This window comes from Triplophysa dalaica, chromosome 3, assembly GCF_015846415.1.
Source record: "Triplophysa dalaica isolate WHDGS20190420 chromosome 3, ASM1584641v1, whole genome shotgun sequence".
NCBI classification, from domain to species: domain Eukaryota; kingdom Metazoa; phylum Chordata; class Actinopteri; order Cypriniformes; family Nemacheilidae; genus Triplophysa; species Triplophysa dalaica.
In genome coordinates, this window is record NC_079544.1 from 9,877,485 (window position 1) to 9,905,094 (window position 27,610).

At 39.1% G+C, this 27,610-nt stretch overlaps 1 protein-coding gene across 2 annotated transcripts; it reads left to right on the forward strand.

The window, feature by feature from the left end:
• Positions 1-303: 303 nt before the first annotated feature.
• Positions 304-27,571, forward strand: tgfbr1a (transforming growth factor, beta receptor 1 a). 2 transcript variants are annotated; one of them, XM_056742853.1, is made up of 9 exons: positions 304-961; positions 15,547-15,783; positions 17,462-17,698; positions 19,649-19,879; positions 20,149-20,316; positions 21,115-21,271; positions 23,387-23,511; positions 23,817-23,947; positions 25,092-27,571. In XM_056742853.1, exons 1-9 carry the CDS (start codon positions 886-888, stop codon positions 25,215-25,217), a joined length of 1,488 nt encoding a protein of 495 aa, XP_056598831.1. In that variant the 5' UTR covers positions 304-885; the 3' UTR covers positions 25,218-27,571. The 2 variants fall into 2 exon arrangements, with proteins under 2 accessions (XP_056598831.1, XP_056598832.1); XM_056742854.1 differs by having other exon boundaries at positions 306-961; positions 15,624-15,783.
• Positions 27,572-27,610: the final 39 nt, after the last annotated feature.

Genomic DNA, 27,610 nt, shown 5'->3' on the forward strand with positions numbered 1-27,610 from the left:
TTTAAAAAATGACATTTTAAATGAGAAAGGTTTCACTGTTTTCACCTCTTAAATCAGATACGGTGTGTGTCTTTTTCATAGCCTATTTAAATGGTGCTCAGTGAATAAACGTGTTGTTTTATAATGTATCCCATATTGTTCATCTGTCTACAAGGTGTGGCAAGTTTAGAAACAGAACAAGACACCTTTTACCATTACAAAAAAATGAGACATTTTATTCAATTGAGCATGAGTAAACGAAACGTCTATCACCAGACAGCAGTTTGAGCGTATGGACAAAACACGTCACAAGGTGGCAGAGTGGAGACTCTTACCCCTGGGTGGGGTTGTTGAGTCAAAACAAAGTTGTTGTTCGCTTCTCCGCGCATACCACAATAGTGATACAATCGTTTGATTGCGCATCAAAAGAATTTATCTGAACAATGTGTTAACCACACAAACCACTGTGATGTATCCTTGATCTAGTTAGTCCGGAAAATGTCCTCCAGCTGGAGTTTATCGCATCGGCTCTGAATCAAACATGTGTATGTATGGCTGATTTTTCCTCAGCACGTACAGTCCCGTCAACTGCCCTGCATTACGCCTTCCTTTTAGTCACGAGGTGAAGCCACTTTCAGTTTTATTCTAGCTCTAGGGTATATCTTGATAGCAAGAACCCGAGAGCTAGATAGATGCGTATGTGAACTCGCATAATTTGCAGTGTTAGTTCAAAGTAGCGACTTTCCTCACCCGCCACTGCGGCCAGAAGGAGGAGCACAGACTAATGTGGGCGGGGCACTTTCTCCGTGCTGGCCAACCAGAACCTCCCTTTTCTCGAGGCAAAGACCCGACAAGTTGTGTGTGAGAAAAAAAACTGAGCAGTTTTAAAGAATAATCTCCACCGCGATGGACGCGAGGACGTTACTTTGTCGCTCTTTACTGTTGGCTTTTCTCTTATGTACGATAACGCGTGAGACGCAAGGTAAGGGACAGTGACTCCTCTTAGTTTCTGTCTTTCTTAAGTTTTCTCCGTTTGCTCTTTTTCAGAACTCTACATAGGGGTGTTCAAACATGGCGCAGGAAAATGGGTGTTTAATATTTTTTCCTCTCTTGTCGGTCACGTGTACAACAGTTTGGGAGAGCGTGTTTTCGGACAGAAAAATGGAGCTAGACGAGCGTGCCATCTGAGCAACCGCCAGAGGTCCGGATACCGCGACCGATTATTTATATACAGTACTTCGAAGCTCCTGTTAATTAATATAAATCAAATGATCAGTTATCTAAAACTGTGAACGAGCGTTGTTTTTACACGCGTCTTTAACTTACATTTGATCGTCTCACGTTTTATGCCTGTTTTATAAAGGCATGTGTTGTCTGGTGATGACGGGCATTGTGACTTAATGCTCTTCCAGTCATAACATCCTGAGTCTTTCATTCGTCTTAATTTGTTCATACCGATCTTTTGTATTTTCGGGATCAAAGTTATTAGGTCGTTGTGTCCGTGAACTGATAGTCTGTCAAGTTATGCGAACTGACAGGAAACAAGTTTCACGTTTTCGCGACTTGTAACAACAGATCGGACTATTTCGGCACATTGCAAATAGGCTATTCTTAACAAACTACACAAGATACCAGCACATAGATAACTATCTCGCATCCATTGTCTTTGGTTAAGTGAATGAATATTGTGAATATTAATGGATGCAACAGATTGTTGACGGAAGCGAACTGAGAGGGGTTTTCTCCTTTAATTACGTTGTCAACAGTCGTTAGGGTGTCCGTGATTCATGCTTGTCGACCACAAGAGCTATTTTACACCCACGGCAATGTTTTGTGCCCCGATCAAATGGTTTTGTGATCTGGCCCAAGATAACATGGCATGTTTAGACATTATTTGGAGTGGTTGCTTTAGTGTGGAATGTGGATGAGAATGGCATTCCTCTCCGCAAGCAAACGTGTTAAGCATCAAACTGTTAAGCAATACATGCTTAGATTGTGAATTTTCTGTCATTGTTTGTTACCTGTCAGCGTGTTATATGTTATGTTATACGACATGTTATAATCACAGCAGCTCTCCCTTTCTCTCTCCCCGACAGTGTATAACAGCACCATGTGATCTTCCTCTGAAACGCACATTTATCGTTGATCATACAGTCTTGGAGATCAAGAGAAAACGTTGTTTTGGTTCACAGAATTATGTGAAATGTGACCTTGAGTTACTGTTTGTTTGTTCGTTTTTTTTGGCCGTTTCATGAGTTTACCTACCCATCCAGTCTAGACAGATACGAAGGTAAACCCATTGACCTGCAGAATCTGGCAAAAGAAATCGGAGCAGAGGGATGCCTTGCCAGGATTAAGTAGACCACTCTTGTGCATATAATCTTGAGGTGATTCACAGGAGCACAGGTCCTTTTGAATGTACATTTAAAATTGAATTTATAGATTGTGTTCTTTTTTCGTAAGTTCTGCTAAATAGCTTTCTATGAGCAGCACAACATGGTGGGGTTATGAACTTGCCAGGATGATGCATCACGTTTTTCTCTTTATTCAATCTCCACCCCTTGAATTAGATGTTCTTTCTTGGTCTTAACCAGGAATGTCGCACAGAGTATAGATACTAAACCATGCCCTCTCCATGTGAATGATGATGATCGTGGCAAACTGAAGAATTTAACTGCACTTCAAATATATTTTGCCAAACATGGTTTGTGTTATTTTAGTTTGTTTTTTATCTTTACTATTGAGTTATCGGGGAATATGTGCGGGACCTTGATTCCGCAGCTCCACCTCGTGCTCAATACGGAGCAGACTCTGGCAATATGTCAGCAACCATATCTCGGACATTTTGGCTTCATTGGAAGTAAATTGGGACACATCGTCCATGTTTTATTATACAGTCTATGGGCTTAACATAGTAATAACAAGAGATTGATGCATGAACTTTTAACATTGTCGCTGATGAGCACATATGAACCTTTGCTAATAGAGATTCGTAGAGAGGAGGTAGAAACAGAGAAATGTATGCGTGTCTTAGCTTATTCTGACATGTGGTAATAGGGATTTGTCAACATGAATGTTTACAGTGCAGGTTACTGGCCGGTGTAGCACATAGGTCGAAATTCACTTCTCGGAAAGCAGTTCAGCAAATATGACATGTCAGACTTGTGTTACACTGATTTGAGAAGGAAGCACATGTGTTCTATGCAAATCATTTTCTACTAGAAAAACAATATTAATGCAGTTTCACAGGTAAAAGTTCGCAAGCTGTTCAACTCATGACAATATAGTTTAGGAACTTCTCTGTTTGGAGCGACATGTGGGTGATAAAATGTCTTCCAAAACCAGAATAGTGATATGACCTATTCCGGACAGACAGTGTTTGTTGAAGTAAAGTGCTGCTAAGCAAACTGACATAGTCATAGTCACTATCAGTCATAGTGACTGATAGTTTTTTGAATTAAAGAAGAATTGTCATATGGTTAAGGGTTAAAGGTGTCTGTGTTTGTTTTGGTAATCTGGATAAGATGGGTGGAGTACTACTGCTGTCTCGGCTACAGTGTCTACTTGAGTGTGACTCACACCAGGCGACTGATTCAGAAGCGGAACCTTGATGTAATGTTCTGCAAACTTGGCAGTTTAGGATGTCTGACTATCCTCCAGACAAACTGAATGTGCGTTTGACTTAGAAAATCTATCTAGAGCCAGAGTAATTTACATTGGTCTCTTTAGGGGTGAAAAGGGTACTACAAAGTAACAATAAAAAAGCGCATTAAAAAACACTTGCTGAAACACTTTTTTTTCCCGTATTACTTCTATTATTAGTCAATTTTTTCACTGTTGCATACACTGAATGGTCATATGTGCTTTTTATATTTTGTCTTGCTTTTCTATATAATACAATATGACTTCAAATTAAAATGAGAAAACCAAGTAGGCAAATAAAAAAATTGAGGCCTCTCCCTTCTTGAATAGCCTATATTAGGCCAATGACTGACTGCTGAAAGAATGTACTGTACTCTGTTCCCCTACAACAAAACACATCTTTGAAAAGTGTTATTCAACATTATAAGATAAAAGTATGAATAAATGAAAACTGTTGGATTATTATTGGCTACACTGCAAGATTATTTAAAGAAAAAAAACATCCATTCAAGCAATTCTGACTGAAAATCCATTTCAGTTCATGTGTCTCCTCCAAACTCTGCCGACAAAACCTGACTGTCACCGTTCTCTCAGAAGGGGCACTCGGGGCCGGGATGCACAGAATATACTACTACAAGTAGTTTAGGACAGGGAACTGTGTGTACACGACCACTGTATGAAGTCAAAGGATGTCGCGAGTGGCGAGGCTACTGTCAGACCACATGCTGGAGTCTGAAGTACACAAGTTACCGACCGCTAAAGACGCTTTCATTCAGAGATGTACTGCCGCAAGTTCCGTGCTGTGTCTGTCTATTACACTTTAAAATGCTCCACACACTTCCGAAACATTTGCGGCATTAATAAATCGTGGGCTTTGCGCTCTCTCTCTGCGCTGGTTGTTGCTTGATCATATCACATGTCATTTCACTTAATCACTTATGCTATTTTCGGCCGAATATTTTAGGTTGCTTGGTATAAAAATGTTGGCTTCGGTACGGTACCATAGTCTCATACCGGTAAAATCGGTACCATAGGTGATCAATAACCAGCCCCAAAATAAATTATTTGAAGAAATATTAAAAAGAGTGCATGAAACTGCTTTAATGCATATTTTATATATTATTTTTATATTTTATTTAGCACCCTTTTATTTTACATGGTAATACTGAAAATGCCTCGGTTATATAGATTTATCATCCTAATCTCACAAATATGAACAATTACATTTTAAACAACAATTAAATGTTTCAAGTAGGTCTATTAGACAGTAGCATTCAAGATAAAAACTGAATGATCAATAAAAATGAAACACTGCACAGTCTTCACAATCTAAAATAATATTTCATGAATCTAAATAAAGCTACAAAAGTTTCATTTTCTCTTTAATATGTGACACAGATATATAAGGGTTACTGTCACTTTAAGGGAAATTCTTTTTTTGATGGGGATATGCGTTTAATGGTCCAAGGCCATTGCTGGATCCGGGGAGCCGAAAAAGATAAGATTGCGATTGTTTTGTCGGGAACCGTATACCAAATGTCACAGCAACCCTCATTGTCCTTTGTCAATTCTGATCTCTATACCATCAATTTTGCTTTCCATAGCTGTTAAGATCTCCCTGATAACAACCATCTGTTTAATGAGAATCTGTTTATTCTCAAAAAGGAGAAAATTATTCAACAAGAACAAACACAAGTCTATAAACGTTCACTTGTGGCATTAACGGTCACTCTCCGCCAGCTTATTCTAATCAGACAGTTGATTCGCATTGTATCATGGGAAATATGAGTGAGCATGTTGGATGTACACTCAAAATCAGAATGCATTGTTGGTAATAAGTAGTTAACGAATGTAGGGAATGAGTCGTTTACTCAGAATAAGGACAACACTACAAAATCGCAGACACCCGATATAGTGCACTATTTTCAGTCACAGCATCAGTTTCAATTTAAATTAAAATCAGAACATTTTCCGTATCTGGAATGGATGTATTCTTGAGTCTATAAAGAAACAATCAGATAATAAGACAACCTTGTTTGAAATGGGTTTGGCTTAAATCAATTTTAGTTTTGTCTTTAGTACTACGTACTTATACTATAATGACTGAGTTCAATAGAATTGCATTACTAAAAATAAAAAAAATTGTCGACTAAAATAGTCATGGATAATTTACTGACTAAAATAAGACTAAAGTGCTCAGACTAGTAATAACTAAAATGACAGCTTGACACAGAGACTAGACTAAAACTAAAATTAAAACAGGCCGCCAAAACCAACTCTAGTGCGCATCCATTGCCAACAAAACACAGTCATATGACTCAGTTTCACTTACCACGTGTGGTTCATGTCCAGCATCTTTTAGTACTGATTTGGGGTGTAACGATACTTCGTAGTAGGATATTTCACAATGCAAAATTGTTATGATACGCATCGTAGAGAAATGGGGATATTTTATGATTTGATGTTTAATTCTTTTCGTTGAGCAGTCAAGACGTTACCTACTCTGCAACAGCGTGTCGCGTGTGCTTATCTTACATATGCGGTAGAGAGAAGTCTCTGGGAGAAGGGGAAGCACAAGACACAATCTGTGTCTCCACGTGGTTTACAAAGTGTCTTATTTTCCTTCACAATCGCCGGTAAACACAGCAAACTTGAAGTGTGACTGCTGGTGAGTCACCCCGAAACTCATTACAAAGGCAAGCACAAACGTTTTTATATGCCAATGTTAATTAATCCGCTAACGTGAGCTACTGCGTAACGTAATATGCAACATAAAGTTAGCCAAAAGAAACCAGCGCTGTCCTGTTTTGATCAGAGAAGTGATGAAGTGAGTCGCACTGCAGTGCATGTTGAAAGATTGAATGACATGTTAAAAATCAAACTAAGTATGTGATTTGCATGATTGAAGAAATGTAATACAGTTTCTGTAATGTCATTTTGAAAGACATTTCTAATTCAATACTGTCTTAAGGAACAATATTGTAGCTATTGAAACTCACTCAAAAAACTATGACTACAACTTACTCTAAATTTCCTGTCAAAATTGACATTGATCATTGATCTTAATTCTATTTTCAGTTGAGCCTTGAGATGTAAAAATTCTTTATTATGTTGTATGTGCAAAAACCAAAGTTTCTGAAATTGTTAATATTTTGAAAATAAATGTTATTTTGATTTGAATTTCAGTTTTGTTTTTTAATTTGTTAAAAATATTGAGATGTGTATCGTATTGTGTGCCCTCCATCTAGATTAGTACCGAATCGTGAGCTGAGTGTATTGTTACACCCCTAGTGCTGGGACGGCTCCATCTATCAGATTCAAATGATCTCCAATTCCAGCGTTATATCCTCCGTTTATTTACATCCCTCACTTAACTGCCGTGAACAAACAAACACAACTCATCTTCTCTCACTATCTGAAGAGTAATGAGCTTGATGCAGGGCAGGCAATCGTTATGGTAAGCTGGTCTTCCTATCGCTCGTTGGTTGATGTGGGGGTGGGCTTTTTCTTTATCCTTGCCGGGGGTGGGCTTTTCCTGGAGAATTGCACAATAAAAGGACTAAGAAAATGTGTTACATAACAGTTTATCATGTTCGAAAAAACTTTCCAAAAACCTATACAAACCTTGGGAAGTGTATTGAGTACAGCAATGCTACGTAATGCCTCAAACTCGTTTTTTGACAAGTTGACCATGTCTAGCATGAGAAGACAGCACGTTTAACATTGTAAAGAAGTAAGAAGGTATGAAACACTGTTGCACATCCCCTACAAGTAAAGATTATGTTAAAAAAAAAAAATTGTGAAAAACATAAATGGCTGGAAACGAGCCTTATAGAATCGCTCGCTGCTGCCCACTCTTTGGGAATTACCCACTCAAGTTTGGTATCTAGAACTTATGATTTGGGTGTTCATCATTAAAGCGGAAAGCCAATAGAGAGCATTAAAACAAACCCGTTTCTTCTTAGCAATGGCCTGCTACAGCCCCTCTAAGGGACAACTTACATTTTTTGATTTTTGCACCCTTAGATTCATATTAAAGTTGTATCTCAGCCAAATGTTATTCTATCCTAACAAGCTTTATTATTCTGCTTTCAGATGATGTATAAATCTCAATTTCAAAAAAATGTACCCTTATGGCTGGTATTGTGGATTAGGGTCACTTTCATTTCTTTAATACAAAATAAACACAAAATGTGTTAAAATGAAACAATGTTTTAAAAAACATAACACAAACACTGTGATAACTATAAACATCCTTTTTGAGAGTCTTATGTTTATTATATTTAGTGTTATATGCTTTTACAAAATTATTTCCAGACCTCCAGGACAGAAAACTGCCTGCATGTAGATAAATACAAATGTTAGTCTAAGCATGCTCAGTTATTACTCACTACACTGGTATGACTACATTTCAGTCCACACTGTCTAGACAGACCAACATCCTTTTCACTTGTTGAACTTCTCTGAATTTCTGATCCTTTTGCTGTACGCAAGAATGCACCAGGCCACTACATGGTTTATTTTGTCTTTCAGTATGTTTGAATTATTATTATTATCAAAGCAGGGGACTGACAGTTGTTATTTAATATCTTAAAGGGGCGATGAATTATGACCTCAATTTTAACCCGATATTTTTTTATATAAGAAGCGAACATCCTGTAAGTGTCAGAATTGAAAACACCCTTGTTACTGAAATTACGTCTGTTATTGACACCGGGCCCAGCAAACACCAGGTCCTGGTTCTGGTCCTGGAATGCAACTATCATTATAGGTTGAACGCCGCCTCCACAGAAAAATAAACATTACCGTGGATTCCTTTGTGAACAAGGCAAAAGGTTGACGATGGATTTGCGGAGAGACTTAAATTAAAAAGCAGTGCTGTGTCGTTAATATTGGATCCGATAGGAATGGCTTAGCAATCTTATGTGAGTACAACATTTTTGTACTATGCATCACTATTGCTTTATTAGAGATCGCTAAAGTCCTATTCGCACTGGATTAGTGTTACCAGGGCCTCTATTAATTTGTTATACTTGCAGAGGTTGTCTGTCTTAATCCCCTGCAAATCATTAAACACCATACAACTATAGGCTATACAAACTATACGCAAAGCCTTGCCATCACATCCAGGAAACAAGTCAGTGAATTTGAGTAAAATCACAGGCTTCATTTATCCCGTGCGAATGGGCCACATGAAATAAAGATGTGGGGAGGTAATTTATAAATCACACAAGGTCCCCAGATAATACTAATCCTGTGCGAATACTATGGCGAATGTGTAACCTAACATTACGTCTCTAACCAAATTCACAGAAGGCTCAAACGAAGTCTATTATGAAAACTGCTATCCAATCATAGCAGTGGGCGTTTACTTCCAAGACTTCATGGCGGAAAAACCACACAAACGTCATAAGTAACCTCAAACAATAAACAACCCAAGTTCATCACACCTGTAAAAATTACCCCTTAAGCATATGTGACAAATCTTAAAATGACAAAAGAATAGTAAAGTGTAATCATTTTGCATATATATATATATGATATTAGCAGAATGCAGGACTCATCTGTTTTTATCATTTATATGCACCTGTCGTTGTTACTGACTAGACATGTGAACTTCAACTTTTGTCTCTAATTATTATTTTATGTCTGACAAGAGAAACATTAAATATATAATATAAACAACAACAACTTAATTGGGTATTTAGATGTATTAAAATACAGCAAGTTCCTAGAGTTATCTCCGTGGTGCACCATAGTGACAGGTAATAATAGATTGAAAGATATTTTAGAGCCTATTCATCAAAATCACGGATATTAAAAAAGTCTATGACAACCTCTGTGTACAGATTCTAGTCCAGTGGTTCTTAACTTTTTTCCGTAACAGCCAGATTCAGACAAGAAGACCTGCTAGTCACATGTCATTTGAATAAAATGAAACCATTCAATACATCTGTATTTTGCTTAATTTTTTTAATATTTCATTTTTTGTCCTTGACAGTGCAACATTTTTTAATTCAAAAGAACATATCCTTGAGTTTTTGGATTCACTCTTGTTCTCTATAAATGCTCATTGCTAGATGTGCTTTTCTTCGGAATGTAAATTTTTACAGCTGTCGTTTTATGCTAAATGTCAAAGTCTTTTACATTTTTCTCTGAATATTTTATTCTTTGTACTTTAGCATATTTTCTATTTAAATAACAGCAAGGTGACCAGCCGAGCAGTTTCACATGATCTTAATGTTTGCAAAGCGATTGGTGGTGAAGTATTTCTTTATTTGAATAAAAGGGATCTTCAGAAAGCTTAGAGGTCTAAAGTCTGAATCTTCCTTATTCACATGAAATTCAAATCATCTTATACACACTGGCACTCTCTGACTTCACAGAGAAAAGTACTTCATTTCTTTTTCCATATCCATGACCCAGTTGTCACAAAAGTGTTTTTCTATAAAACACATTCGGCTTTTACGATATTTGTAGGCTGTCTTCATGTTTTATTTGACTTCATTATACACATAAAACAATTGCCCAGTAATTAATCCACAAACGGATTTGTAAGAGATTAAATTTCTTTAAAGCTTGCAATGTCATGAATATACTGTATTGGTTGTAAATCTGACAGACTGGAATGAAGCAGAAGGACTGACAGAGAAAACGAGTGAAAGGCTGAATCTTGCGACTGAAGTTTTGCCGTCTGCAGAATGCGAGAATCCGGCTAAAGTACAAAACAGTATTTGGGTAGTTTGTTTTTAGTATGCGTGTCGAAAATGTATTGTTTTTGTTTCTCTGGAAGCCTGGTTAAATGATTGAAATCATTCTCGGTGGTCTAATTAAATGCTTTTCTCCTTCACAAAAATGAGTCCGGTGACTGTGAGAGTTATATTCGGCAGAGAAACAAAAAAATGCTTGGAATTGAATATAGCCTACAGGGCAGGCTGGTAACTTTAAAACAAAATCACTTGAAAACAATGTACCCCGGACTACGGAGCGCATGAAGGGACAAACATCTTGCGCTTTTTGATTTATCTCCGTATTGAGGTAAACTTTGGATATGTACAATGATGGGGCAGTTCTTCTGACATATTCATTTTATCCCTTATAATATATAAATTTAATTAAAATGATATCATGCTATTTTTTCTTGACACACTCGACTTGGCATTCAACTTTTAAAGAAATATAAAGTGGCAATTTCAGTTACAGTCAAGAAGTGGCATTATTACTACCAGTTATGCAGTACCACTAATAGATTTTCTACTGTTCAATAGTTAAAAGTGTATGTTTTGGACATAGACTTTTATATCACAATTCAGACAATAATGAGATTCAGTGCTGTATTATAAATAAATACAACAATTTACTTGATGTATAACATGGAGAGGCCCCACACATAGCCTTTGCACAGGGCCCGAGATTCTGTGCTACGCTCCTGCACGGAGCACTACGTTGCCCCACGGACCATTATTACTGACGCACAGCCCGCTAAACTGGAAATGTTATGTAAACACGGATGATGCTGCAGAATAAATAACAGATAAATATACAGAAAGCAGAGGTTTCCATTTCTGCTCTGACAAACACTGTGAGTGTGTGCAGGTGTGCGTCCGGGCACAATGTTTATCCTGATTGACTAGCGCCGTCTCATGTTCACAGTACGTGTTATGTCCAAAGGCTGAAAGCGGCCTTTGTGGCTCTTTAAACACATGCGCGCCTAACAGGGTGGTACAGTGCGGCATCCAATATTTACCAGTGTAGCATGCATGCGATACAGTTTGGCGGGTCCATTAAACAGATTCGCTTGTTTGTAGTCGCTTGCAGAGTCGCTTGTTTGAGTGAAGTGGGTTTGTGTGTGACGTTAATCAATAGTGCAACGTTAGTTTTAGTTTATATTAAACTGATATTAAAGGAATGATGTTCTCTTCTATGAGTTGATCACAACAAACAAAGGGAGAAAGTAGCACTAAGATGTGCTGAAACTGTAGAAAGAGAGTTTACATATACAATACAAATAATGACAAATAATGACCATAAATAATTATTTGTATTAATTTCTAACTGATTTATTCATGTATTAGACACATTTGAATGAAGTTTTGGTATTATTCTTTTCTTAACTCACCCCATGACTCTGGTGCTACCACATTAAGGGTTTGTGTCCACCGAGGCGTTTACCCCTATTGCTGGCGTGTGTTTCAATTGTTTTCAACGGTAACGCCGGGCTTTTAAAAAAGCCATCAGTTGACCTATTTTTTACTCAGTGCTGGTCGTATGCGTTTTCGCACGATCAGCGCCGGCCTTCGACCAGGTTCCCAGAGTTGAAAAATGCTCAACTTTGTGCAGAACTCTGCGCCTGGTGCGGGCGTTTTCAGGCAAGCTCCTGACGTTTTCAGCTGCGTAAATGCGCCTCGGTGGTCACAGCCCCTAAGGGCCGGTGCCACCAACTGAATCACATTGTAGCTCCGGTGCCCCTATTGCTGGCGTGTGTTTCAATTGTTTTCAACGGTAACGCCGGGCTTTTAAAAAAGCCATCAGTTGACCTATTTTTTACTCAGTGCTGGTCGTATGCGTTTTCGCACGATCAGCGCCGGCCTTCGACCAGGTTCCCAGAGTTGAAAAATGCTCAACTTTGTGCAGAACTCTGCGCCTGGTGCGGGCGTTTTCAGGCAAGCTCCTGACGTTTTCAGCTGCGTAAATGCGCCTCGGTGGTCACAGCCCCTAAGGGCCGGTGCCACCAACTGAATCACATTGTAGCTCCGGTGCCCCTATTGCTGGCGTGTGTTTCAATTGTTTTCAACGGTAACGCCGGGCTTTTAAAAAAGCCATCAGTTGACCTATTTTTTACTCAGTGCTGGTCGTATGCGTTTTCGCACGATCAGCGCCGGCCTTCGACCAGGTTCCCAGAGTTGAAAAATGCTCAACTTTGTGCAGAACTCTGCGCCTGGTGCGGGCGTTTTCAGGCAAGCTCCTGACGTTTTCAGCTGCGTAAATGCGCCTCGGTGGTCACAGCCCCTAAGGGCCGGTGCCACCAACTGAATCACATTGTAGCTCCGGTGCCCCTATTGCTGGCGTGTGTTTCAATTGTTTTCAACGGTAACGCCGGGCTTTTAAAAAAGCCATCAGTTGACCTATTTTTTACTCAGTGCTGGTCGTATGCGTTTTCGCACGATCAGCGCCGGCCTTCGACCAGGTTCCCAGAGTTGAAAAATGCTCAACTTTGTGCAGAACTCTGCGCCTGGTGCGGGCGTTTTCAGGCAAGCTCCTGACGTTTTCAGCTGCGTAAATGCGCCTCGGTGGTCACAGCCCCTAAGGGCCGGTGCCACCAACTGAATCACATTGTAGCTCCGGTGCCCCTATTGCTGGCGTGTGTTTCAATTGTTTTCAACGGTAACGCCGGGCTTTTAAAAAAGCCATCAGTTGACCTATTTTTTACTCAGTGCTGGTCGTATGCGTTTTCGCACGATCAGCGCCGGCCTTCGACCAGGTTCCCAGAGTTGAAAAATGCTCAACTTTGTGCAGAACTCTGCGCCTGGTGCGGGCGTTTTCAGGCAAGCTCCTGACGTTTTCAGCTGCGTAAATGCGCCTCGGTGGTCACAGCCCCTAAGGGCCGGTGCCACCAACTGAATCACATTGTAGCTCCGGTGCCCCTATTGCTGGCGTGTGTTTCAATTGTTTTCAACGGTAACGCCGGGCTTTTAAAAAAGCCATCAGTTGACCTATTTTTTACTCAGTGCTGGTCGTATGCGTTTTCGCACGATCAGCGCCGGCCTTCGACCAGGTTCCCAGAGTTGAAAAATGCTCAACTTTGTGCAGAACTCTGCGCCTGGTGCGGGCGTTTTCAGGCAAGCTCCTGACGTTTTCAGCTGCGTAAATGCGCCTCGGTGGTCACAGCCCCTAAGGGCCGGTGCCACCAACTGAATCACATTGTAGCTCCGGTGCCCCTATTGCTGGCGTGTGTTTCAATTGTTTTCAACGGTAACGCCGGGCTTTTAAAAAAGCCATCAGTTGACCTATTTTTTACTCAGTGCTGGTCGTATGCGTTTTCGCACGATCAGCGCCGGCCTTCGACCAGGTTCCCAGAGTTGAAAAATGCTCAACTTTGTGCAGAACTCTGCGCCTGGTGCGGGCGTTTTCAGGCAAGCTCCTGACGTTTTCAGCTGCGTAAATGCGCCTCGGTGGTCACAGCCCCTAAGGGCCGGTGCCACCAACTGAATCACATTGTAGCTCCGGTGCCACCTCTCACAAACGTTAGTCTAGAGCCCTGCTGTATACATTTCTTTGTTCTGTTGAACACAATGATATTTTGAAGAATGTTAGCAACAGACATTTCTGGAACTAACATAGTAAGAAACATTTATTTGTTCTGTTCAACACAAATTAAAATATTTTGAATAATTTAAGAAAGTTCTGCGGCACCTTTGACTATTTCTTCCTACTATGGAAGTCAATTCTCAGAAATGTCTGTTGCTAACATTTTTTTTGTGTATATCAGAACAAAAACATTATACAGGTTTGGAACAACAAGAGGGTGAGTAATTCATGACAGAATTTTCATTTTGGGTGAAATATCCAATGTTGTTTGGTGCATAGTCTATTTTATAAGACTAAAGAACACCTTTTATCAGCTGTGCAGTGCTTTTCATTAATTCTCTTGTTTACAGTGATGATAAAAAATGAAATAGATAACAGTGCATGTACTGTAACTATATAAAAGTTTACTTGTAATGAATTAATAATGTTTTTTAATGAACTTTTTGCAGTGTTTTCTGGGACTGTGGTGCTGCCTCAGGATGTAGTTCAATTTGCGATCTCAAGAGTAGGAAAATTAAGCACCTGCATTTTGGAATGCAGCCTTTGTGTCTGGGGCGTGGGTGCCTGTGATGCCTTTAAATACTGACTCTGTAGGCATCTCATTAAGGAAAAACACAGGTTTATCATACTGTCATCTAACTCCCTGAGGAATAAACCAAAGAATAATTATTACATCATCTCATCTAGGACAGCAGCAGAAGTCCAAGACTGCACTAGCTGTTTATTTACTGTAACTTAAAATGCAAAGCTTGTGCAAAGACTCATGGGCCATTGATTCTACAGTGTTTGTCTTTAGAGACATTTTTTCTTATACTATGCTAGCTCGAGTTTTATCAGCATGATCTTTATTACTGTGTTAAATCGGAATCTTGCACCAAAGAATTGCAGCTGGAGAAAAGCCACTAGATAAGAGCAATACTTTGTTAAGTTAAGTGTGTTGGTTTGTAACAACACACTCTGTGTAATCCATAATTTTTTCACACCCTGAAAGAATTTAAATTGTTTCCCCCGAGGAACAGGTTTACTGCATCTGTAAGGTTTTATTGTGGTTAAGAGTTGTCTAGACATCTTGAAATCCCACATTAGCCTGTTCATGCATCTCAATCTTTAGACTTTACTTATTCGACACAGTGCACATACTATGCATTGTCTTTGTAGGTTCATTGAGTTATTCATTTATAAAATGCATCTTTTCCAGATAGTACAGTATGTGTTTGTGATATCTTTGCTTATCATAAACGCATTGATCCTGGAATATAGTTTAAATTAAATATATTGTTTGGCAACTAGTCATGAACTATAAGTATGGGCTAGTTGCACAAAGTGGGCACCATGGTTAGCATTTTTATTTGTTTAGTTTTCCGTGTTTTTGGTACAGAAGTGAACTCTTAACAGTGTAAGATCCAACAGTTGCAGATGCTCATGGCGCCTCATAGTCATTAGTAATAAATTAATCAGCAGAGAACGCTTGCTCTGCATCTGTTTGACATTAAGCCGCTTTATCATTGTCCAAAATCAATTCATCTGATTTTCTCTCACTGCACCCCTAAAAATAATCACTGTAAAACTCTTGTCAGAGAGAATCCTTACCTATCTCTCTATTTTCTTCTGTTTCAGGATTACTGTGCTTTTGTGAGCGATGTGTAAATCAGACATGCAACACAACTGGCCTGTGCTTTGTGTTTGTTACCAAGTCTGCTGGACAGAGTGTGACACATGGAAGTGATTGCCTCGAGAAAGACGATCTGCATCCAAGGGAGAGACCCTTCCAGTGCGCTCCCTTCAACCACCGCGATCACCCGCATTGCTGCAACACCCACATGTGCAACAAGAACCCCAAAGTCAACTTCCCAGGTGAAGCATTTTTGGATAAGATTTGTTTTGTATTCTATTTGCATTCATTTTTATTCTCATCACGGAGACCGTTGAGTGGGTGTAGGCAAGACTTCAGTTGTGTAGTACTGTTTTCATACATTCTACCCATTTGACAGACTGCATAATTAAGAAAGTATGCATATACTGCATGTTAATCTGGTATGGAATTGTATTTTAGATATTCTTAGGCATCTGTGATGAGTGCTTTAAAATCTTTCCATAGTTCTGATTACTGGTTCAATCACGTATTGTACGAGGCAGACATCCAAATCCAGTATGTCCTTGGGCTGTACTTCATATTTATTTAGTCATTTTCTCAGTGACCTTCAGCACAGGCACAGAAAAAGTCTGTGTCCATGTTTTTCATGTCTCTGAATTTCTATTAAAGGTACACTGTGTTTTACGGAAGTCCCAATGCCTTGGAGTGAAGCTTTGAACTTCAAAGATGCCCCAAAAAATGATATAACGAATATATATATTTCTCATGATATGCATCTCACAATGATTGTAGGGACATAGAAGGATGATTTGAAGATGTGTTCTCAAATTTTTCATTAGGTTGAGCCAAATGTTCTGGGTAAAAGAAATGATTTGAAATTGTCTTTGATGTGGTTTGCGGTAATGTATTAGTAAATAATAATTGAATGTCGGTGTCCTTTATCGTATTGCTGTTGGCTTCAAAAAAATTCTCCCAGACTTCGTAGACCGACGTAAACAGCTTCTCATTTTTGCTCTTTTCTGAGAAGAACCTCTCTAGTTGCCACTTCGAGTACATGTGTACTTTAAAACAGGAAATTTTAGATGACACAAGTAGTAAAGTTTGGCTAAAAATTGGCAGCTTCAAATGATATTATACGTGTCTGTATGATGACCAGATGATACAGAGTTTAATAAGTTTCGGCTGTTAACGTGATTGCGTAGATGCATCACGCGAGCACACACAACATATTGGCACACACAACATCTACATTTACATAGTCAATTAGCAGACGTTATCCTAAGCAACTTACAGAGAGTTCAGGGAGCAATTAAGCGATATGTCATAAAACCAGTTACGACTGACCATTCAGAACCAAGTAATTCAGAAAAGCATTGATCATTTGATCTTAATGTTTTTTCATTTTAGAATGTCCTGTGTATGAAATTTAGGTTGCGAATGGAAACCAAAGGCTCACTCTGCCCCTTCCTTTTTGAAGCTCTACGGCGGCGTCTTTTTAAACCTCTAAAGACATAGTTATGTATATTATATTGCACTTCTGTCAATAGATCCTCCAATAAATTACACACTGGACCTTTAAAATAACGACTTAGCATTAGCATAATTGCTAACAAACAGCAATGAGGACTGATGCCATCCAGCTTGTTCTGCAATAATCTAAAAGTAAAGAAAATGTGTGCAGTTTATTTTCTCTTAGATCAAGATCTTTCAAAATGTGTTGGTTTCTTGTCCATCAATATCTTCAATTGAAACTCATAGAGAGGAAAAACTCTGTGACATGAGAAGGTCATTTTCTCTTTGTTTACTAAGTTTGTGTAAAAGCCCACGTTAGAAAATCGTTCTTAGCACTGCAAAGTCTCTATCACAGATTGTGAATGCATTTTGTTTGTGTGAAGGTCATTTTCTTTAAAACTTTTGGTTTTTCTTTGTGTGTTCCAGTGAACCGGACAGAACCCCGTTCTTTGAGTCCGGTGGCCCTGACCGTATTGATAGCTGTGCCCATCTCTGTGTTGATTGTCATGCTGGTTCTGCTTTTGTACATGTGCCGCAATCACTCAATCATCCACCATCGGGTGCCAAGCGAGGAAGACCCCACTATGGACCACCCCTTCCTCGTTGACGGCACCACAATCAAAGACCTCATCTATGACATGACCACCTCCGGATCAGGCTCAGGTAAGAATTACATGTTTTCTGGATTATGTTTCTGCTTAAGTCATTGGTCCTGTTTGTATCTGGTAATGACGTGAGGAATAGTTCACCCAAAAATAAAATTTAAACTGTAATTTACTCATCTAATGCTGACCACTTGTGATTAGATTATCATGTGTCAGATGTCAATACCAGGTGAAAAGAGTTTGTATTATACCATAATTTTCCTGCAGACTTGTGTCACATAAAATTGCTTTAAAGGGCCGCAATCCCAGGTGTTTCCTGCAATGTATAAATAGTCAGTGGTATCCCCAGAATGAGTCTTTCAAGTTTCAGCTCAAAACACACCACATATCTTTCATTACAAGATGTTGAACATGTCAATTTGTGGCTGCAATGGAAAACGCGCCGTTTTTGTGTCTCTTTAAATGCAAATGAGCATCTGCAAAATAGGAGGTAGAGCGCTTACACATGTGCTTCAGATGACATCAAGACAGCAATTTGGCGGAAAGCGCAATTACGTCTGTAATGCCCTTTCCAACCAAAACCATATACTAACCTTAATGCCTTGTACATAAATACGAATTAAATGGAAAAGGCAAAAACATAGATAGAACAACATATTCTGACCATTTTCTTTATGAAATGTTAGTCATTGATGATTAATCATGTGCATGCATATTACTAACAGACATAAACACGGATACAGGCATATGCAATCAGATGCAATCAGAGTACTTGTATATGTCAGACAGGTATGTAAATATCAGAAACCAGGTGCTCTTACATTGTGAGTACTGTGGCACTTAGGACATACGAGAAAACACTGAACTCAACAAGCAATGACATAACACCTGTCTTTGGACCAATATAAAGTCTCAGGTTTAGCCGTGAATATGTAAACAACAGCGGCTCTTTAATATTTTTTAGGCATGTAAAGAAAACGTTTACCAAATCTCTAACAACATTCAAAAAACTACTTCAAACCCATCTCTTCTGTGAATACTTGACAGACAAATGAAAAAAAAAAACACACTAACCCTCTCATTCTCTCAACAGGTATTGGTCTGGCTTTTGTTGAAATCAGTAACTTTGTATTGGCACCTTATCTATTATTGCTACTGTATGACATATTGCTTATTGCTCCCTAAACTCTTTGTAAGTCGCTTTGGATAAAAGCGTCTGCTAAATGACTAAATGTAAATGTACAACTTTTTACAAGCTTCGCTTTATGCTAGAATCATTTGTCTTTATTAAAGGGCTTTTGAAACACTGTTGTGATAACATTGTTTTGTCAAAGCCAAGAAATTCATCAGATGGCATGGATATGTTTCTTCTGTTCCTCGTCCACACTAATGCGTTTTCATTTAAAAAAAAAGTTTTCACTTCTAAACGCTCTTCGTCCACTGTAGTGTTATCCAGATGATGCCAATCCACACTGAAAAGTCTAAAAACGCTGATGTCACTGTATAGCACATAAGTGAAATGTAAGAAGCTTCGGTACTCGGTCACATGACTAAGTCAAATGATGAAAAATGCATCATAATCTTTGAACGTCTCTGTTTTCCTTATCCACACTACAACACGAAAACAGCGTTTTCAAATTTATCCGCTTTGGAGAGCGTTTTAAAAAAGTTCTAAACTTCAAAACTGAGAGAATCCGTTATGCGTCATTCGCGTAACCTGACGTGAGTTCGCATATTTTCGCAAATCACATTTGGTGTGAACGCAGCATGTCCACACCAATACGTTTTCGTTTGAAAATGCATATTTTTCAACTCGAACGAGAAATTTGTATGAATAACCCACTGTTTGACAATTCTGGACCCATGAAGACACTCACCATTGGCCAATGTTATTTATGTCACGCGAATATAACGAACTACTCCCACAAGTAATAATGAGCGAGGAACATGCGTTAACACAGCATTATTCCAGATCTGTCCATAATCTAACTACACTTGTCCTCTGTAGGTTTACCATTGCTAGTTCAAAGGACCATCGCCAGGACCATCATTCTGCAGGAGAGCATAGGAAAGGGCCGTTTCGGGGAGGTGTGGAGGGGCCGCTGGCGTGGAGAGGAGGTAGCAGTAAAGATCTTCTCCTCCAGAGAGGAGCGCTCTTGGTTCCGTGAAGCAGAGATCTACCAGACTGTCATGCTTCGTCATGAGAACATCCTTGGTTTTATCGCTGCAGACAATAAAGGTCAGAGAGCGAAGTCAATAAATGAGATTTTATACTTCTTAAATTTGTCCCAGTTTTCTCTACGTATCAGGTATTGACCTCAATAAAAATTATTCAGGCAGCATTCAGCAGAATGTATGACTGTTTTGGCATTGGAGTAGGTGAAAAGCTGGCGGTGGTTTATATTTTAAACTTTTAAGCGAATCCTAGATTGAAAAGAATCTTAGCATTCAATGGCTGTTATTCATTAAAGCACACGGCATTCAGTGAATTCTCTCTATGCATTTCAGATAACGGCACATGGACTCAGCTGTGGCTGGTTTCAGATTACCATGAGCACGGCTCGCTCTTTGACTACCTGAACAGGTACACAGTCACAGTGGAGGGTATGATCAAGCTCTCACTTTCCATCGCCAGTGGTCTGGCTCATCTGCATATGGAGATTGTGGGTACTCAGGGTAAGTCACAGTATAACATTTTGGCAGCAGTATTAGAAATTCACCCTGCGTTTGAAAGCAAATGCAATAAAATCCCAGCTGGAAATCTGAATAAACAGATATTGAAAATTTAAGAGACCATTTCCAAATTATTTTCAGTTTTTCCTGAATTTACAATGTATAGGTATACGTACAATGTATAGGTATACGTATAAAATTTCATTTTTGTTTTATTCTATGAACTACTAACACTATTTCTCCCAAATTCCAAATAAAATATTGTTTCTATTTGCATTTATTTGCAGAAAATAAAAACGGGTCAAAAACAGAAAACGTGTTCTGTATTGTTTAGACCTCAAATACTGCAAAGAATAATTCCATAGTCACTTTCAAGCAATACAACAGTCATTTTTATTAATATACATTTTGAAAAATAAAAATTTGAAATGTGATCACTTTGACATTTATCACAATTTTTGTGCGTCTTGTCATGCTGTCAGTCTTATAACATTGCAGTTCGATTATTTTATGTCACTCCTGAGGTTTTATTTTGTTGAAATATAACAGACACTGGACTGGAATGACCACATTTATAAATACTACTTAAATAAACATTTGGAACGATCTCTTAATTTTTTCTGTGGCTGTATATTTGGTGTTTATGGTTTTTAATGTGAGATTTTGGATTTGTTTATGTATGCTGCTTATCTCTGGTTAGGACAAAACGCAGAATAAGATACAATTAATCGCTTTGTCAAGTTTAGACTCAAAGAAAGAAGATGTCGAAATGATATGTGTTCATGTATTATCTTCTGTCAGGTAAGCCTGCAATTGCCCATCGTGATCTGAAATCCAAAAACATCTTGGTGAAGAAAAATGGAACATCCTGCATCGCCGACCTTGGCCTGGCAGTGCGCCACGATTCTGCCACAGACACCATCGATATCGCACCCAACCACAGAGTGGGCACCAAAAGGTTCTTAATTCATCCCTCTGCACCAATTACAATGAAGAATTTTTCAATTTAGCATTTGACTGAACTGAAGGTATCCCTCTTAATATTAGTGTCGGGACACTCCCATTGATTTTAAGCTTTCGGTGTGATGAGTGATTAGAATGATGCTGGAGGAGTCAGACGTGAACGAGGGCCATTTCGTGATATGCCACTTACTGGGTGATTGTTGTAATTTACATGTGACGTAACAAGCGCTGTCTGATCACTCACCCGTTACAAATATGAGCCAGATGGAAGTTGCTGTAAACCACACTGATGATGTGAAATTCAACATGCCTTGTTAAGAAAGCAGGGCTTGGATAGATAGTATTAAAGTTTTTCTACAGTTTTGTTGAAAGAGATTCAGAGAGTTCACCTAATCCAAATACATACATGTATTACAGTAATACAAATACTGAATAAACAATTAAGATTCAATCAAACTAAAATCGAGCCCATGAAGATTGGGATTGCTGGCGCCATGCTCAAACCTCTGAGCTACAGGAAAGCAAACAATTGTGTCCTTGCTTGCTTTCTACTCGCGGGAAAAGTTACTTTAACTTAATTTGCGTTTGGTGTAATCCCCTTTAGACGTGGCAAGGTGCTGTGCTTCTCAGTCGGTGTGCGACCACCTTAATGTGCAAGATATCATAGCAATAGATGCACTGCTAGAAAATATTTGATTTAATTGCAGGTCCCTGCGTTAGCCTCTTATGTAACAGTTACAGATATCTGATAGTTACTAGTTATGTCACTATACAGTGTCTGCAGATGCATTAAACCTACAACTAGAGACTGTGGATGAAAGTAAAAAAAAACTGTGTTTAAGTGCTGTAATCGGGTCCCCGATGCATCTAGCAACCCAGAAAGCGTGAAAAACAAGATCCCATTTACTCTGTTTTGGTAAGCCTTTCTCTGCAAGCATGTGAGAAATCGAGCCATTCAGATTACGTCTTTAAATCCGGCACATTGCTCTTATAAGTGACAGTTAACATGATAAGTGCATCATATCTATGAAAACCGAAAAATTCAACCATTATGAATCCAGCGTTTTACTAACATTCGTTTGTGAAGCATCACGGTGTAAAGTGACTTCACCTGATGTCGTCATCACATTCCGTTGTGAAATAAAACTAATCCACAGTGTCTTCAGAGGCTCAGATGTCGGGAGTAAATGAAGACTTCTATGTTCATATTGACATCCGACAACTGCACACCTGACATTCTTGTCACTGGCTACAACTGCTCATGCGTGAAAATGGCGAACAGTGTCTCTGGCGGTGGAATCTATGCTCATAAGGCGGAGTCTGTGAGCGTTAATGGGCCGGGCTTTATCAGAGTGACATCACTTTTCTAGGAGATCGCCAACAGCCTGTTCAGTGTGACTGTTGTGGTTTATACGAGATTACGAAAAACAGAATGGATGGATTTGCATAATTACAGGGTGGTTCTACAAGATAGCGACTCAGATTTAGGATATAATAACATGTTAAAGGGCATTTTCCAGATTAGGGGACTTTAAATACTGATTAAATCTAATAAATGTAACATCAAAGATACTTAGAAAAACAGAGTTAATGGAGGGATTTTTCCCAAATGTATCCAATTTATCTGACAGTGACCAGACAGTCAGTGGGGGCTTTATGGTTGTGGTAATAAGCGGTATGGTATATGATCTGTCAGCAGTGTGTGCACAACAGGGTCGCCACTCACAAAAGTGGAGTGTCATATCTAATCCCTGTCAGAGATTCACAGTGGTGTATATACTTCTCTCCGTACCTTGGACACCACACACACATACTTTGTTCCCACACCGCTCTTTGCTGGCACAGTGACAGACTTTGTCACCCACACACTGACACTCATACACCAGTGTATAGAGAACCCGACTGTGATGATAAGCAAATGTGACTTCAAAATGTCAAAGTGCTTCCACTCCAGCTCTCTGGGGCGAGTTTTACTTAGTTCACGTTCTCTGTTTACAGAAGCCCAATACACTAGTCAGCTGTCTACATCTGCCACCACTGCAGGTCACTAAAAGGCCCAGACATACAGTTGTCTCTGTCAGATAAGTGATGTCATCTCTTGTGTTGACAGGTACATGGCCCCTGAAGTCCTAGATGACTCCATTAACATGAGGCATTTCGAGTCTTTTAAAAGGGCAGACATCTACGCTTTGGGTCTGGTGTTCTGGGAGATTGCTCGCAGGTGCTCGATCGGAGGTAAGACGCGGGTAGCTGTCAACAGATAAATATTGGAAATCGGGTTTCACATCTTACTGTGAAAATATCCTTGCTGGTCCTGGATCAACATTCCTGATAGCCAACCAGATTGTACATTTGCGATCTATGATTTTCCTCTAGTTTAAAGTGTCAGGATGTTTTGGTCATTATCTCATATTTGCTCATAATACATCTGACCCAAAATTAGTTCAGAATGAAATGTTTTTATGGAAATAACAAAGTCTTGTATATAAAAGCAATGTATTTATAGAATAGGCTATAAAGTGATGATATTCTGTGCTCAGGCATCCATGAGGACTACCAGCTCCCATACTATGACCTCGTCCCATCTGACCCTTCAGTGGAGGACATGAAGCGGGTAGTTTGTGACCAAAAACTTCGTGCCAACATTCCTAACAGGTGGCAGAGCTGTGAGGTACAGTATGCACTCCTAGATGTCTTTGTATGCAGATGATGAAATCCCTCAGAGCCGTTCATTTTCCATCGTCTTGATGGCCATTCTATTCCTTTTATTCACTTTCTCTCTCATTTCTTTATTCAGTCGTTCAGCTCTATCAACATAAGCTGAAGCGTCACTCTTTCCTCCATCCATCTTGGTTTACTTTCACCGACGTGGAAGGAAAGAATTAGATTTGCACTCATACAAAGCCCCTAATCTAACTATGTGTGTGCAGAACATCCACGGCCTGCCAAAGTAAAAGAGACATTTTATGGCAGTGCTGTTCAATATTAAATGGCTGTTCTCTGATTTTTTTTCACCCATTTTAAATGATTCTTTGGGGAAACCGTAGATGAGAACAATCGTATTAGACGACGCCTGATCTGAAATGTTGAATTAAATATTAAGCATGGGGATTTTGGTCAGTTTATTTGACAAAGTTATCTGTCAAGTGCAAAAGCTTAAAAACATACCCCTGCGCTCTATGTAGTTTTACTCTATTTAGCTTTTTTCTCTGCTCCCACAGAATAAGGTTTTGCCCTCTTACTCTGTCCAGAGTGTTTTACCAAAATTTTCTGTAAAATTTTTGACCGAAAGGTGCTGCCAAAAACCGACCAATCACAACAACGTACCCGTGGCCCATTTCTGACACACTTTTCATTAACCCGTAATGTTCTTATGTCCCAAAAACCTTCACGTCTTTCTCTTTTAATCGCATAGACTTTTCACTTCCCATAAAGTTAGTTTGAAATACTAAACAAGACTTCACCTGAGTTATAAAGTTGGAAGGTGGTGTTTATGTCGGGGGTGTGTTGCGTTTAATAGAACGACTCTGTCTAGACCGTGAACTCAAATAAAAAAAGAGGGAAAGAAGGTCACAGACATTATGCTCTCTATATTAAAGATCCCCAAAGAACATGCACATCTATCCGACCGAAAAGATGCTTTCATAAGCAACTGAATGCTTTTTCATTGACCTCTTTATGAAAGAATGACAAAAGTGGCAAAAGGTATGCGTCTGATGAAATCACGAATGTACAGTCATCCAAATGCGGCCAGATAAATTAATAGTGTTTAGCTTAGTACTTCTGTGATGGCATCTGCACTCCTCTGCCCGCAGGCCCTGCGCGTGATGGCGAAGATCATGAGGGAATGCTGGTATGCCAATGGAGCGGCTCGTCTCACCGCACTGCGTGTGAAGAAATCTCTGTCACAGCTCAGCCAACAAGAGGGCATCAAGATATGAAGAAACCGCTTTTATTGTCCCTGTGTACTGCCTCTCTACCCCACCACTGATTTAACACAGCATGGAGGGTCACTTCAGGAGATTAATGCAACATCATGAGGGGATTTTGAGGGACCAGTGTTACTTGGTGTCGGGAGGAACAGAGAATTCTACCCAGCTGTCCATGACAAGATGCATCATTCAGGACCACCTCGAAGAACCTTAAACATACAATTTCTCAAAACAGAGCTCAAAGCTAAAAATACTTGGGGATGTCAGTACGTCATACTGCTGAATGGTAGCTGACCTCACAACTAACCCGAGATGGACATTTGAATATTGATATTTGGATGGGTGTATGTTCATTATTTTGTATATAGCCTGTTGTTTATAGATGTACATATCTGACAGAACTTATTTGTATACAGGTGTACATATATGTGTCACTTTGTTTTCCATCTCAGTGTTTGTCACAGGAAGTGCCATTGCTCTAAACTTGTCATGTTTGCCATATTTGATAAAAATTGTCTTTTAAGTTGAATTCACTAGGCCTATTTACATTTTTGGATAACTTTCATCACAAGCCAAGTTTGCATATGAAAACAAAGTTCTGCCGTGGACTTGGGGTGATTGTTTGGGAATGCTTTTGAAATGTGGCTGACTGAACTTCATCATACCAGACACCAATTAACCATGAAGTGAAGACGGTGCATTCATGTTTAGTCTATAATGCTGCATAGGCTCCAAAAACATTAAGAGATGAGTGTTGACTAGGAATGCAAAGAAATGCCAATTTGAATAAAGCTCAAAACGGAAAAGTGGATTTTCAAGATGAAGCAGACAGGACTGTACTGTTTACGTATTTGTTGATGAAGCTCCATTCAGAGTTAAAGAAAAGATGCTGAACTTAAGTACCTTTAGACGAGGAGCATGCGGTGTATGTTGAATGCTGTAGACGTTTCAAGGTAATTGCTGCTGAATGGATTTTTAAGTAGGTTATTTAGTCCTATTAGGGCTGTACAACCATTTTAAAAAATGATGTGTTCAGATGGGCTAGGTTGCTTTGTGTTTGTTGGTTTAATGTGAGATCACACTTGAGGTCAAGTGTAAGCGACTGTAATACCTGCTCTTCATATTGTTGTCATATCTGAAAGTGAATTAATGCACTTTATGTCTTTCATTTACTTAACAAGGAAAGTTAAATGAAAACGAGTGGCTGTGTAATCATTTCTGTGGATATTGAAAAAAAAAATAATGTTCACTTAAACTGCAAAATATTGTGATTTGAACAGCCGCTACCATTCATTCTCCATTTGCAGGCTTCTGTTGGTTTCAGTCCCTTTGTCTTTTCTATCGGGTGTAAATATCCACAACCTCATCGACGTTTGGGTTTTGTTTATGCATGCGTTGTCACTTGGTATCATTTTGAACACACAGTATTGACAGGTGTCACAGTGCTGTAGCATCACGGCTCAATGCCGTCACTAAAGCCACATTAGCATTTACTCGATGAATAAACGCTCTGGTGAGGTGTACATGGAAAGCTCCGGGCTGATGAACTCAAAGCTACAGCCAGGAATACTTATGCTGGGATACGAGAGCTGGATTTCAAACTCACTGTGCCCTCCAGTGCATGATGCATTAAAAGTGCCTCTATTTTATAAAGATCTTATGTGTTCTATTGGTTTTCTCAACCCCCAAATTGAGGATCTGGAATGTTTTCCTCAAGGAAGTTCTTGTTTCATTGTTCTCTGTTTATTCCAGTCTTGTGATATTGGTTGTTTAGTTTTTTTAAGTGTATGTACGAGTCATTCCATATGCTGAAATAAAGCCTTTTCATATTCAGTGCCTACTTGACAGCTGGTGTACAGTTAATGTATATATTTTGGTTTGTTTGTTAAACAACAGAACATTAAAAAAATCATATCAAAGCATAATACCTCTCTATTGACCAATGCTCGATCATTTACCTCAGTGTATATTTAGCTTTTTATTTTCTAGATTTTACGTTTCATTCATACAAAGAAATCACATCAGAAATGCACTTTTGTTGTATGGTTATATCTTTATTCGATCTGTTTCTGTGGGGGGGAGCTGTATTCAAGGACAACGCTCTTGTATTCTTCTTAATGTTTAAAACAAGTGTCTGTCCTTGTAAATGAGGATTCTTTTCTTTGTTTGTTAGCTTCAGCATAGGTCAGAATGAGAAGTCTTTCTGTGACATCAGTGCAGAGTCACACTGACACGAATCACATTGTGTTACTGTATGAAACAGGAAAGCTTAAAGAATTGTTTAAGGATATATTTTATTGTTTTTGGTTGGAGACACATCTTGTACATTTAATACTGTGTTAATAAATATGTACTTTAAATTACCCTTTTGGTTTGCCTGCACTTTTGTCTATCGTCACGGT

Coding starts and splice junctions, on each gene's coding strand:
- tgfbr1a (XM_056742853.1), top strand. CDS start 886: ATGGACGCGAGGACGTTACTTTGTCGCTCTTTACTGTTGGCTTTTCTC. Junction 19,880..20,148: donor TATCGCTGCAGACAATAAAG/GTCAGAGAGCGA, acceptor TATGCATTTCAG/ATAACGGCACATGGACTCAG. Junction 20,317..21,114: donor GGAGATTGTGGGTACTCAGG/GTAAGTCACAGT, acceptor ATCTTCTGTCAG/GTAAGCCTGCAATTGCCCAT.